Source organism: Barbus barbus (assembly GCF_936440315.1).
Source record: "Barbus barbus genome assembly, chromosome: 18".
Taxonomy (NCBI): Eukaryota; Metazoa; Chordata; class Actinopteri; order Cypriniformes; family Cyprinidae; genus Barbus; species Barbus barbus.
Window position 1 is genome coordinate 9782083 of NC_136746.1, and position 12684 is coordinate 9794766.

General features: G+C 36.6%; 1 protein-coding gene across 2 annotated transcripts in view; it reads left to right on the top strand.

Annotated features, from left to right (window-relative positions):
• Positions 1-5907: 5907 nt before the first annotated feature.
• Positions 5908-12684, top strand: part of LOC306884750 (disks large homolog 5-like) — a 56986-nt gene continuing 50209 nt past the window's right edge. Inside the window, exon 1 of one of the 2 annotated variants that reach the window (XM_079440925.1) lies at positions 5908-6667. In XM_079440925.1, coding sequence (XP_079297051.1) covers positions 6373-6667 — 295 coding nt within the window. In that variant the 5' untranslated portion in view covers positions 5908-6372. The remainder of the gene's footprint in view (positions 6668-12684) is intronic. The other variant, XM_079440924.1, reaches the window with a different exon arrangement.

Consider the following 12684-nt stretch of genomic DNA (forward strand, 5'->3'; position numbering starts at 1 on the left):
AATTAAGTTGGTGTTTCTTCAGTAGCCTGTTTGATACTATCATGCTGACTTCTGAAGCTAATTCAGCTGTGACCTCAAAACACCCTGATAAATATTAATAACATTCATATAATTATTCCTAGATCAGGCATGACTCGCGGTCAAACAGCATTATTACAATCTACAGAATAAAGATAGGAGACTTCATATGTAAAGTGAGTTTACCAAGGCAAAAATAATTATCAGAATTAGACATCTGGAGCACGTAGTTAAATGACTCAATGAAAAATCTAATTATTACTAATTCAAATTTGTTAATATTTTTATAGGATATTTATACTTTTATAAAAGCATTTAAAATAATGTAAAATTTAATTCAAATGTAATATACGGTTTTAATTAATGAACATAAGTATTTATAGTTATGTTGAATAATATAATAATATATACATAGAGAGAAAGAGCTATATAAAAAACACCTCTTCTAATATTTATATAGGCAAGGCAAGTTTATTTATATAGCACATTTCATACACAGTGGTAATTCAAAGTGCTTTACATAAAAGAAAGTGAAATAGACATTAAAAATCAATAAAAACATGGAAATAAAAATAATAAAAACAAGGAATTTTAAAATGATATAGAAATTGATTTAAAATCAATTTAAAGAAAATGATTATACTTAAAATTCATTGCAGTCAGTTCGGACATATAGCACAGTGCTCATTCAAATGCACAGTTAAACAGATGAGTTTTGAGTCTTGATTTAAATGTGGCTAATGTTTTAGCACATCTGATCTCTTCTGGAAACTGGTTCCAACTGCGGGCCGCATAATAGCTAAAAGCAGACTCCCCTTGTTTTGTGTGAACCCTTGGTATTTCTAACTGACTCGATCCTAATGATCTGAGTGGTCTGTTCGGTTTATATTCAGTGAGCATATCAGCAATATATTTAGGTCCTGGGCCATTGAGTGACTTATAAACAAGTAAAAGTACTTTAAAATCAATCCTAAATGTAACTGGAAACCAGTGTAAGGACCTGAGGACTGGTGTGACATGCTCAGATTTTCTGGTTCTAGTCAGAATCCTGGCAGCAGCGTTCTGGATGAGCTGCAGTTGTCTAATGGTCTTCTTGGGAAGGCCGGTGAGGAGACCATTACAGTAATCCACCCTGCTGGTGATAAAGGCATGAACAAGTTTCTCCAAGTCTTGACTGGAAACAAAACATCTAAGAACAACCACAGCCTTGTGGGACTCCACATGTCATGGCCGTCCACTTAGACTTATGCTCTCCTATACTCACATAATAACCTCCCCCTTCTAAGTATGACCTGAACCATTTGAGTGCCATCCCAGAAAGCCTGACCCAGTTTTCCAATCTCTCTAAAAGTATGTTATGATCGACAGTGTCAAACACAGCACTAAGATCTAGTAGTACCAGCACTGATATTTTGCCAGAATCAGAACTGACACCAATATCATTTATTATCTTAATGAGTGCTGTCTCTGTGCTGTGATGTGCTCGGAAACCAGATTGAAAATTGTCCAGGTATCCATTTGAGTTAAAGTAGTTGTTCAGCTGATTAAAAACTACCTTTTCAACAATCTTACCTATGAAAGGAAGATTTGATATGGGTCTATAGTTGCTCAACATGGTGTTATCAAGATTGCGCTTTTTCAGAAGGGGCTTAACAACTGCAGTTTTAAGGGAGTTTGGAAAAGTCCCAGAAAGAAGTGAGGCGTTCACCACTTCTAAGAGATCAGCTTCTAAACAGTTAAGCACATTTTTGAAAAAGGATGTGGGAAGTGTGTCAAGATAGCAGGTTGAAGATTTAAGGTGCTGTACTATTTCTTCCAAAATATTGTTATCAATTTCTTTAAAAACACACAGTCACTTCTTTTTGAAATTGCGGTCAAATCTGTGTGACCTCTGCATAACTTGAGGATGTGCCAATCTCCTTTCTGATATTATTGATCTTCTCAGAAAAGAAGGAAGCAAACTCATTGCATTTGCTGTCGGAGAGCATTTCACTGGGAATCTGACTTGGGGGGGTTTGTCAGTCTCTCAACAGTCGCAAAAATAGTGCGAGTGTTGTTTAAGTTACTATTTATAAGGTTTGAAAAGAAAGTCTGTCTAGCTGTGGCTAGTTCCACATTGAAAGCATGAAGGCTGTCTTTATAGATGCTATAGTGAATTTCGAGTTTCGTCTTCCGCCACATCCGCTCAGCTTTTCTGCATTGTCTTTTCATGCTCTGAACTGCTGTTGATGTTCTCCAAAATTATTTTTGTCTGTCAGTCTTCTTACTGACCTTTATCGGAGCAATATCATCAATAACATTCTTAACTTTTGAGTTAAATGACTCAAGGAGAAGATCAACAGGGTCTGCAGAAATGCTTGGTGTTAATGATATTGCCTTCATAAATAGCGCACTAGTGTTCTCGTTAATGCATCTCTTTCTGATAGAGACAGATCTAGATTCAGTGGTGACTGAGATCAATATATCAAAGAAAATACAGAAGTGATCAGATAGTGCTACATCCTTAATTACAATGGATGAGATGTTTAGACCTCTACTGATGAGTAAATCTAGAGTGTGTCCACAATTGTGTGTGGGTCCGTGCACGTTACATACACACACACATATAAATGTGTATTATATATTGTGTGTATATAATATTTTTACTTATGCCAAGGTCTCAAATATTTGGAGCTATATTTATATTACCAGATTAAACTAGAGTAATATGAGATTTATAATGTGCATTTTAATTTAGAATTTGCTCAATGCTGAAATTATTTCATAAACAATATACTATTTTAATAGCAAAACAAGTAGTCAGTAAAACTGAATGTCTTGTATACCCTCTAAGTTTTTATGCCACTTGTAATTAGCCTTGTTTAAAAAAGATTTGAATAGCTAAGGAGGTTCACTGTGTCTGAATCATGGGGTACATCCATCATGTGTAGCTTCCCGCAGTGCAGAAGTGTCACTGCTCCCAGATCAGCTCAAATCTAATCCCATCCAACAGCCTGGTTATTTCATACCGAGGCCAAACTGCGGAGGACGGCAAGTTCCACGAGCGTTATTTAGTTAGACAAGTTCACCGAGAACACAATGTGACAGTCAGGTTTTAAATAATGGCGGGGACATTTTTAAATCATTCCTGGGAAGATTTTAGCGGAGGGGTAGCAGCAGGACTCTTATTCTGTAATGTATAGTCATCATAGGCCTGTATGTTCAGAAATGTAAAGGTATGAAAGCAAATATCTTGGATGGATGTATATAAATAATTAAATGTGTGAATATAAATATTATGAACGTGAGTCAGTGACAGCGAAAGCTGCCTCACACATTATGACTCAGGATTTTAATTCAGGATGTTATTATTTACACCAGTAGAGGACAGAATTGCCCTGTGCATTTTAAATACAATGACAAACTATGCAAAAAAAAAAAAAAGACATTTGAGAAATGTCAGTCTATAATGGTATTATTTAAAAAATAAATAAACAAAGAAAAAATCGTGTGACGTCTTTTAGCTACCTTTAAAAAAAAATTGATTGCATTTATTTTATTTATTTTTCAGAAATAATCGTCTTTCAGGTTTTAGGTCTTAAATGAAATGGAAATCCATTCAAAATTAAAAACTTCAGTCTTGATTATTCAGGGCTTACAAATACTATCCAGAAAATGAGGTTCCACTGAGAGCAATCAACTTATATCTAACCTCTAGATAAGATACAAACCAAACATCTGTTCATACATAATAATCATGTTTTAAAGACTCTTTTAAAATGGTTTTACCTCTGCATGCTGTTCTCTTTACAGAAAATGTTCCCAAGTCTTTATAGAATTAACTAGATAAATAACTCCCTCATAGTACTTTAATCAGTCACAATAAATGAGTATGTTGTGTCTCTATGTGTTCCTCAAAATGCAGACGAAGAGCTAATGTTCTGTCTCTATATCTTGATTTTTGGTGGTGTATACAGACACGTGTTCTGTAATTGGTGGTTGTTAATTCTAAGCATCAAGTGCCTTGACAGCACCCATTTATGCTTCACGTGGGAGCTTCTATTTAGAGCAACCAATTCGCAGTGTCACAAGGTTTGTCCCAACCCTGCTTTGCTGACATGTGCTTCTTTCCGTCTGTCAGCTGCATACAAAAGATCACAGATTTCTCCAAATGTTTCTGCTCACTCTGTTAGGCCTTGCATAACATACATACAATCAGTTGCTGTGAGAACTGATAGTTCATTAGTTCACTGTGTTTGCATGTGTCTGACAGACATCCTTTGCACCGCTTGTTATCTACTTTGGTAGTCCAATAAAATGACTCAATCTGGTTTAATCCCATGTTTATCTTTCTTTGTATGTTTGAGGTAACTGATTATTGACTGGGTACTTACTAATCTGCTTTTCGTTACCATGTAAAAACCCCAACTGGCCTCTTATAGACTGTGAACTCTGTGTAACCTGTAGTTCTTCATCTATAAATCAGTCTGAGCTGTACAGCTAATGATGCCAGTCATCTGAAGATGTGTAAACACTCTTTCAGCTCCTATTCTTACTGGCTTTCAGCACAATAATGTAAAGTTTGAGCTTCAAGGATGGATGGTTCACAAAGCCATAAATCAGAAATGTAATGCGCTCATGGATGATGTTAAATAAACAGTAACTGAGCAGGATATATCACCAAAATCATTTTTCACATGAAATCCAGAATAAAGCAAAATCATGGGGTTTGGAGTTTGTTCTTGTGATATGAATGTCAGAAAATGTATATTATTCTACACCAGAAAATATTTTCTTTCTTCGTATTTTTGTCTTGTTTTCTATTACAAATATCTAAAAATTGTTAAATGAAGATACATGTACTACATTTGTACATACATCTGTTTTAGTCATGTCTGTCCCAAAGATCCTGGGATTGATTCACTTTGGAAGAAAAAAAAACAAACTTGTTTTCCCTTTGAATAGTTTTTTTTTTTTTTTTTCACTGACAGATTTTTTTCTTGTTTTAATCATAAACTACAACGTCTTTGTAATAAAACAAGACTTAATATGTTATGGCATTTTGCTTCTTGGACGAATGCATCTCAATTTAAGATTTTTATACAAAATAAGACAAATATACTCTGTATATCTTTTTGTAAAACAAGTCTTAATATATTATGCCATTTTGAATGCATCTCAATTTAAGATTTTTTTAAATATATATACTGCAAAATAAGACTGAGTAGGATCCTTTTTTGCAGTAGGTCACAGGCTACATTAATAATTTTATGTATGTTCTGCTTTACAAAGTATTTACATAGCAAAGCAGAACAATACTTCGAATCTGTGTGCCATTTTTGTGGGACTGCTTGTAATTACACATAGTTCTTGCTATCATTAGGAATTAATTATATGTATGTGTAACGATGGTATCCTTTTCTACTTAGTAAAACTTGTTTAACTATGTCATTTTAATAAAGACTGTCCAGAAATGACAGATAATATATGTAGGCTATAAGAAAGATCACATTATTTACTAATTATTCTTTCATATAACATTTACATTTTTTTTAAACAAGTAATTTATGTACTATTACATCTGGCTTTGAGACCACTTGATAACCTTTTTATAAACCAGCAGGCACAATGTTCCAATTTTAAATGTATTTATTTATTTAAATGTCTAGACTATATTGTTACACTATAATAAAATCACAAACCAGCACAGTCACATATACTGAAACAGTCAAAAGTCTGCGGTGCACAGCACATGTTCCAGCGTAAAGTCCCCTTGCACTTGTTATGTCATGATGCATCATCCTCATAACCGTGTAGCCTTTTTCCTCCGAATTTTTAAGAAGTAGTGCACGCCCATGGGAGAAAACCAGGTGTGTCTCTGGGAAATGCCCCGCCCACTTTACCGTATATGGACATAGAACGGGAAGTTGATTGACAGCAGCTGCTGAGATACCGAGACATGGCGGAGCGTACAGTTTGAGTAGGGAAGAGTTGCGCTACTTTTGCCTACACTTGAGTCCGCACAGCGCTTCATAAATGGCCAAGAAGAAACTATAAACGCAGACGAACATGCTCTCCTCCGAAACGCAGGGAAAAATGGACGAAGTTGCCTCGCGTAAGTGATCCGGAGAAATGTCTCGCTGTTTAGTGCAGTCAACAGCCTTAGGCAACAAACATGGCTTCTGTGCCTTTCTGCAGTTTGTAATGAAAACCCGCTTCATTAAGCCATCACATCTCATGGCGCCTTGGCTCAAATCCTACAAGTGAGCGGACAGAAAGAAGTTGCTGCTGCATTCATCGGGTTTGTGTGGGGGACTCGGGTCTACGGCGATAGCGCGGATCTAGCTAGTTAGCTAGGGAACTGTAGGAACTGCAATGGAGCCCAAGCACAAAGAGTTACTTCACCGGTACCACCAGAACTTACTGGAGTCCATCACGGATGCAGACCGGCTGATAGAGCTGCTGAGTAAATCGGGAAGCCTCAGCGAGCAGGAAGCCTTCGAGCTGGACCAGAACTGCTCCTCCAGCGCAGAGAAAGTGGACCAGCTCCTGAAGATGCTCATGAACAAGCAGAGCGACCATTTCCTGGAGCTCTGTGTGGCCCTGGAGAAGACATACCCTCACCTGTACTCTGCCCTCTTCGCCAACGGAGGACCAGCTGATCACTCTGGTAAGATGCACTACAGACTGGACATACTTGATTCATGATGCATCACAGAGGTTTGGTGGTCTGATTACTTCTAGCAGATGTTGACCATGAGTATTGCTAGAATCATTATTTGCATGCAACATAACATGACTTTGCATTTGCATGCATGATGAGGTCATGCTTTTGATTATTGTGCACTTGACATGTGGCCATGACTTGATGAAATAGTGTTGCATGATGGTTGCAGCTATTTTTAGCTTTGGATCAATAGTAAAGTGAACATGCTTGCTTCATGATGTGCATCACAAAATACACAAGCTAACAACACTGATGTTTGTTGGTCTAACTGACTTCTAGATGGATGTGAAAGTACTAGTACAGGGTAATTTAAAAGTGTTTTCAATAGACATGGTGTGTGATGTGATTGATTGTCGAATCTGTATTTGCATGCAGCAGAACATGTCTTTGCAGCTGACCAGATGAAGTCACTCTGGCAGAAAAGAACATGCCCATCATGCTTGATTCATGATGTGGATCAGAACACGTGTTTAAAACTGATAACTGGTAACATGTTGTAAATTAATATGAAGTATAGAAGCACTTGGTCAGACTTTTTGGGATAGACATGAGTGAACAGATTTATGTAGAAATGGTATTTGCTTGCGTGCATGCAGCTGCAGCATGACTTGTCTTTGTATTTGCACAGGCGATGATGAAGTCATGCTTTTGATTGTTGTGCATTGGAGGTTGACGTGGCGATGACTTGATTAAATGGTGTTGCATGATGTTTGCAGTTATTTTTAGCTTTGGATCAATAGTCAAGTGCTGGAATTGACCAGTTGAAGTCACTCTGGCAGGAAGGATAGAGGATTGGGAGGTGAACATGCACAGCTTGGATACATGTTTAAAACTGGTGTTTGGTAACTTATTTTAGATGATATGAAATATAAAAGCAGTTGATCTGGGATTGTTTTTTATGACAGAGCAAAGCTGGTCTTCTACAGGTTGAAATGTGATGTTACAGATGAGGATGAAAGTGCTATTGACTGATCAAAGATCACACTAGGGTTTCTTGGTCAATGCTCTACATCTTCAATATATTTCCAGCGATCAGAACAAGGCATCATGGGTAACTGAAATAAAGATTTTTCCCATGGAGATGTGCTTCTATTTCATCGCCCATGACATGGGTCATATCATTTCCATTTTTATTTTGTTCAAACCAAGTGCTTCCATAGACTCACGTCTATGGAATAGGCTATGGGCTTGTTTCCATGGAAACACACTTGCCAGACTACCATGGCAAATCGATTTGAACATACATGTGCTGTGTTCGTAGACCTGTAAGAATGCTCTTGAATCTTTAAAAATGGTTTGAAAGGATTGTAGTTCATCTGATTTTGTAATGATGCAGTTGCAGATATGTGAGATTAATGATATCTTTATTGGTACATGTGTTGTGTTTTTGAGGATGATTGTGGTGGGGTCATGAACCTCCACTGTGAGGTCTTTTGGAAAGAATAGCCAACTGAAGGTGTTGATAGAAGGAAATATGAACTTAGACGAGTAACTATACCGTTGAGTGCTTCACATACTCTTGTTGTTGGCTTAATTTAATTTTGGTGGTTTCATTCTTTCAGCACCCTTGCTAAAACCGTATTTGGCAGAAACCTGAAAAAAAGTTATCACTGTTTCCATAAAAATATTAAGCAGTACAACTGTTTTCAAAATCATTGCAACATTAATAATAAGAAATAACCACCAAATCATCATATTAAGTGTGTTCTGAAGACCCCGAACCTTTGAATGGTAGTATGACATCTAAATGTTATTTTAATTTTTTTATTTACTTTTTATTGGCTGATGTTCGATATTTAGTTGTAAAAATAAACTGAATGAGCATGCATATTTAGATTTACATATGCCGTATACAGATATATCGGTACCGTATCTGTTATTTATTTATTTGGCAGTGTCTAAAAAAAACTCAAATATTCATATTTTTACATGTAATATTTAGCAAATCTTAAATTGAATATGCATTTTTCATGCTGTGCATTTTTTTTTCTCCTTTTGATAGAACATGGGTCTTTGATAGAACATCTGCATAATTTGGCTTTTACTAAGTGACAGATGAATTTGATTTTGAATTCAACAACAAAATGTTATGTTGTTGAAGTACAGACTTCAACATTTGAAGTGGACCAAAAAAGTGAATCAAAGTCGTCCTAAGACAAGAGCGGGTATTGTTTTGGTTTTTAGGACAGCTTTGCTGAAAGGTTTTGATCCACTCCAAATGCTGACTACTATATTTTCTCCATTTCAGACTTAATAATGTTATTTATTTATTAACAATTCTATTTTATTATTAGCATTTAGCGTTGTTTTTTATCCTTCTGCCCAAGACCTTATCAGAACACATCTGCGACCCACCCAATGAGAGCCTCTGCTGTAGAGCATTACTGTCAGTTTACACACGCACACACACTCTGGGTTTTGAGCATGCCGGCACAGTCCCACCTGACTTTGTGGTTTTATTTTATGTGCACAAACCACACACACCCATTTGTGCGTAAGAAATCCATAAGCATGGAGCTGTTTATATTTCCTATGCTCAGCTGTGGTTATTCATCTCCAGATTCGTTTATTTCGTGTTGTCTAAGGTCTCTCTCTGAAGATGCTATGCATTCTTTGCAGGGCTTATGCTGATTTGAGCTGAAAGGTATTTCTGAAATGTCTTTTCCCGTAGTGCTGTGATAATCACTTCATGTCATTATTACATTTAGCCGTGTTAGTAAGCGCTAAAGGCGAGTCTTGTCCCCCTGCAGGCTCCAAACAGCCTGAAATAACTCTGCCGTATGCAAGTGCGATGACTTGCGCTGATATCAACCTGCTCTGAAGTCATTCTCCCAAGCTGCCACTGTTCAGCTCTTTTCGTTGCCAGGTCTTCATCCACACACACACACACACACACAGGCTCAGAGGGGTGGAGGAGGGGCTGGATGGATTCAGCGGAGAGGTTTGTAGCGGCAGCTCCAACTGTTCAGCACACAGGCTAAAGGAACTGCAAACAGCATGACTCTCCTGTTCACAACCTCATAAATCAACCAAAATAGGGAGAAAAAAGATCAATGTTGACGATCAATCTCTCTAACAGGACAGGAAGAATGAGATTTATGTGCGGTAGATGATATTCGAATGACCATAGTGCAGACTTGCACATTTCCATAAGCCGAAACACATTGATTACTGTAAACCCATCCCTGATCATTTCTGTTGACTTGGCGTCTTTTTAATTCGCATCATTTCAGAGCTGTTTTTCTCATACAGACTGAACTCTACATGAAACTAACAGAAAAAAACGGTTGCCAGGACTTTGCTGTAAATAATACGGTAGCAACATTCTACCGATTTGACTGATTGAAATTTAAAAATGGTATATTTCAGTTTAACTTCTACAGCATTAATATACTAACCTAAAACCACTAAAATACACAGACGCTTTTGAGAAAGCCACATGATGAATAAAAGTTCATCACAAGTAGCTTTTTCGCAAGCTGAGGTAAATACTAATGTATAGCAGGTGCACCGAATCGTTCATGCAAAAGCAAAATCATGGTAACTAAAATAATGCAGTAAGCATTAATTTAACCATATAAAATCCCTAATGTACTATTGATACGAAAAACTAAGGAGAAACATAATTATTTAAATGAAAAACCTTCAAATGGGAAGCATCAAACAGGGAATTCAAGTAATGTCAATTGACAGTTTTTTACCATTTTACTGTAAAATCCCATGAATTGTCCTACAAGGGCTACAGTTTTTCACTGTTTCTATGTTAACGGAACTTCTTATTTAATAGGTTTTTCTAGTAGCATGTTTAGAGTCTTTTACCATTAAAACTATCATTTGTTCACAGTTTATGTGGTGTAAACATTGATGTTGATTCTGAAGCAGCATGATGCTATGGTTTGTGATCTGAAGCTATTGCTGTGACCTATGGTCCGCCTCAGCTGAGGGGCAGGTGAATGCGACACTGGTGCTTTATGGTATCATCCATTTCAAATTAGGAGCAGTGCAGTTGTTTCACACGGGCTAGGGCTTGTCCATAGTGGGCGAGTGGCAACTCCTCCATGCAGTCAAATGTAGGGCCAGTACAGAGACAACAGGCCTTTTGTTTTAAATGAACTGCCCCAGTCTGCACCGTCAGCAGCTTGAGCTGAATATGGACCACGGGGGCTGTCCTCTGAGATACCAGTCGATCAGTGCAGCGGACAGACAGTTACAATGTGACCGTTTATCAAATAGAGGACTCTTAACCCCCCCAGCCCTAGAAATTGAGCCTCTCAGTAAGAGAAAGTGGTGTGTTTGACACAGTGATATTTCTGAGCAGACATATTAATACTTGCATCCTTGCTTTTTTTTTGTAACATGGAAGCTTTTTTTGTAATTCTCAGCCTAGTCTTTTGAAACACTGCTGCACTTCAGATGTAATTCTTTTGTTGCTAATTTGCAAGTGGTTGACTAACAGGTTGATTAATACAGGTTTGTCAGTAGCTAATGCTGGTATTTAAATAATACAAACTTATTACAAATGTATACACTAACATTCAAATGTTGGGCTCATTAAGTTTTTTTTTTTTTTTTTTTTTTTTAAATGGGTTAATACTTTTATCCAGCAAGGATGCATTAAATTGATCAAATGTTTCCATCCAAAGATTTAAATTTAACTAGGCCTATGCGCAAAACTGGAATATCACATAAAACGTGCGAACAAATCGTTCGACAGCACTAATTTTAAGTTGTTGTGATTTTTCACAATATTACTGTTTTACTATATTTTGATCAAATAAATGCCACCTTGGTGAACATTAGATACTTCAAGAAATATTAAAAAAACAATTGCCAACCCCAAACCTTTAAATATTATACTGCTCTAGATGTCACTTTTTAATTATACAAGACTAAAGCTGTTGAAATAATTAGCACTTTTACTGTATTTATCAAGTTTGTTCAAATATTAATTTGTATACTCCACTGATATTTGTTTTTACTTTAAATTGCATTTTGGATTATTTTTTTTTTTCATATTTTTAAATTCCTTTATTTTCATATAATTAATGTCTGAGAACTAAAATGTTTTCAACTTTTAAATTTAATTTTGTATGTACATGCTAAACATTATCTTGACAAATCAGCAGAATTAGCTACATTTGCTACTGCGCAAATATATATTTATATGCCTTGCAATAAAATATATAAAATCAGCAAATGTAAGGTTTTGAGTAGCAGCACATCAACTGACACCAAAAGGCAAGTGACCGTTTCACCAATTGGCAAAAAAATAAAAATAAAATAAAATCTCACATTGCCCCTAGGTCAGCACATCATCCTTATTGCTGAGCCTCCAACTGAAAACCATTTGAGCACAAGAAACTGTGTTATTTTAAACGGTTCTTGGTAAAAATCTCAGTAGTGATTTTGTGAATGAAGTTTTGAGAGTATTCTGTAGACGTGCACTACTCCTGACTTTGTGAAGCACAGCTCATGCCATGAAATATTAATACTGATGCCACTCTCATTCAAGGCCATCACTTCAGATCTAAAGAGTTTTTAGGATCTCTGCTTCTTAACGTCACACTCAAGGACAGGATAGCCTCTATCATTTATATTCTGCATGTCAGCTTCCCTTTTATCCACCTAGCTAGAAGAAATGCATTTGAGAATGCACTGCTTTTAGTCTGTATAGCAGCTCTCATTTACTTTTTGGATCTAGAGAGATTTCTATCTATCTGTCTGGCTGTTATAGTTAAACTTAATACCTCATCGTTAAACGTGGCTCAATAAAGCTATTTTATAAACCCAATATCCCTTGTGATGGTGATGCGCTCACACACATTTTCACATTGACTCAAACAGTATTGATCTCAGCTCAATTTGTGGTGTGAACACTCGCTAGCAGCGCCTGATCATTTAATGGCAGCAGAACGCATGAGTGATTGCTAACGCTGGAATTAAAGGAGACAAAATGATAC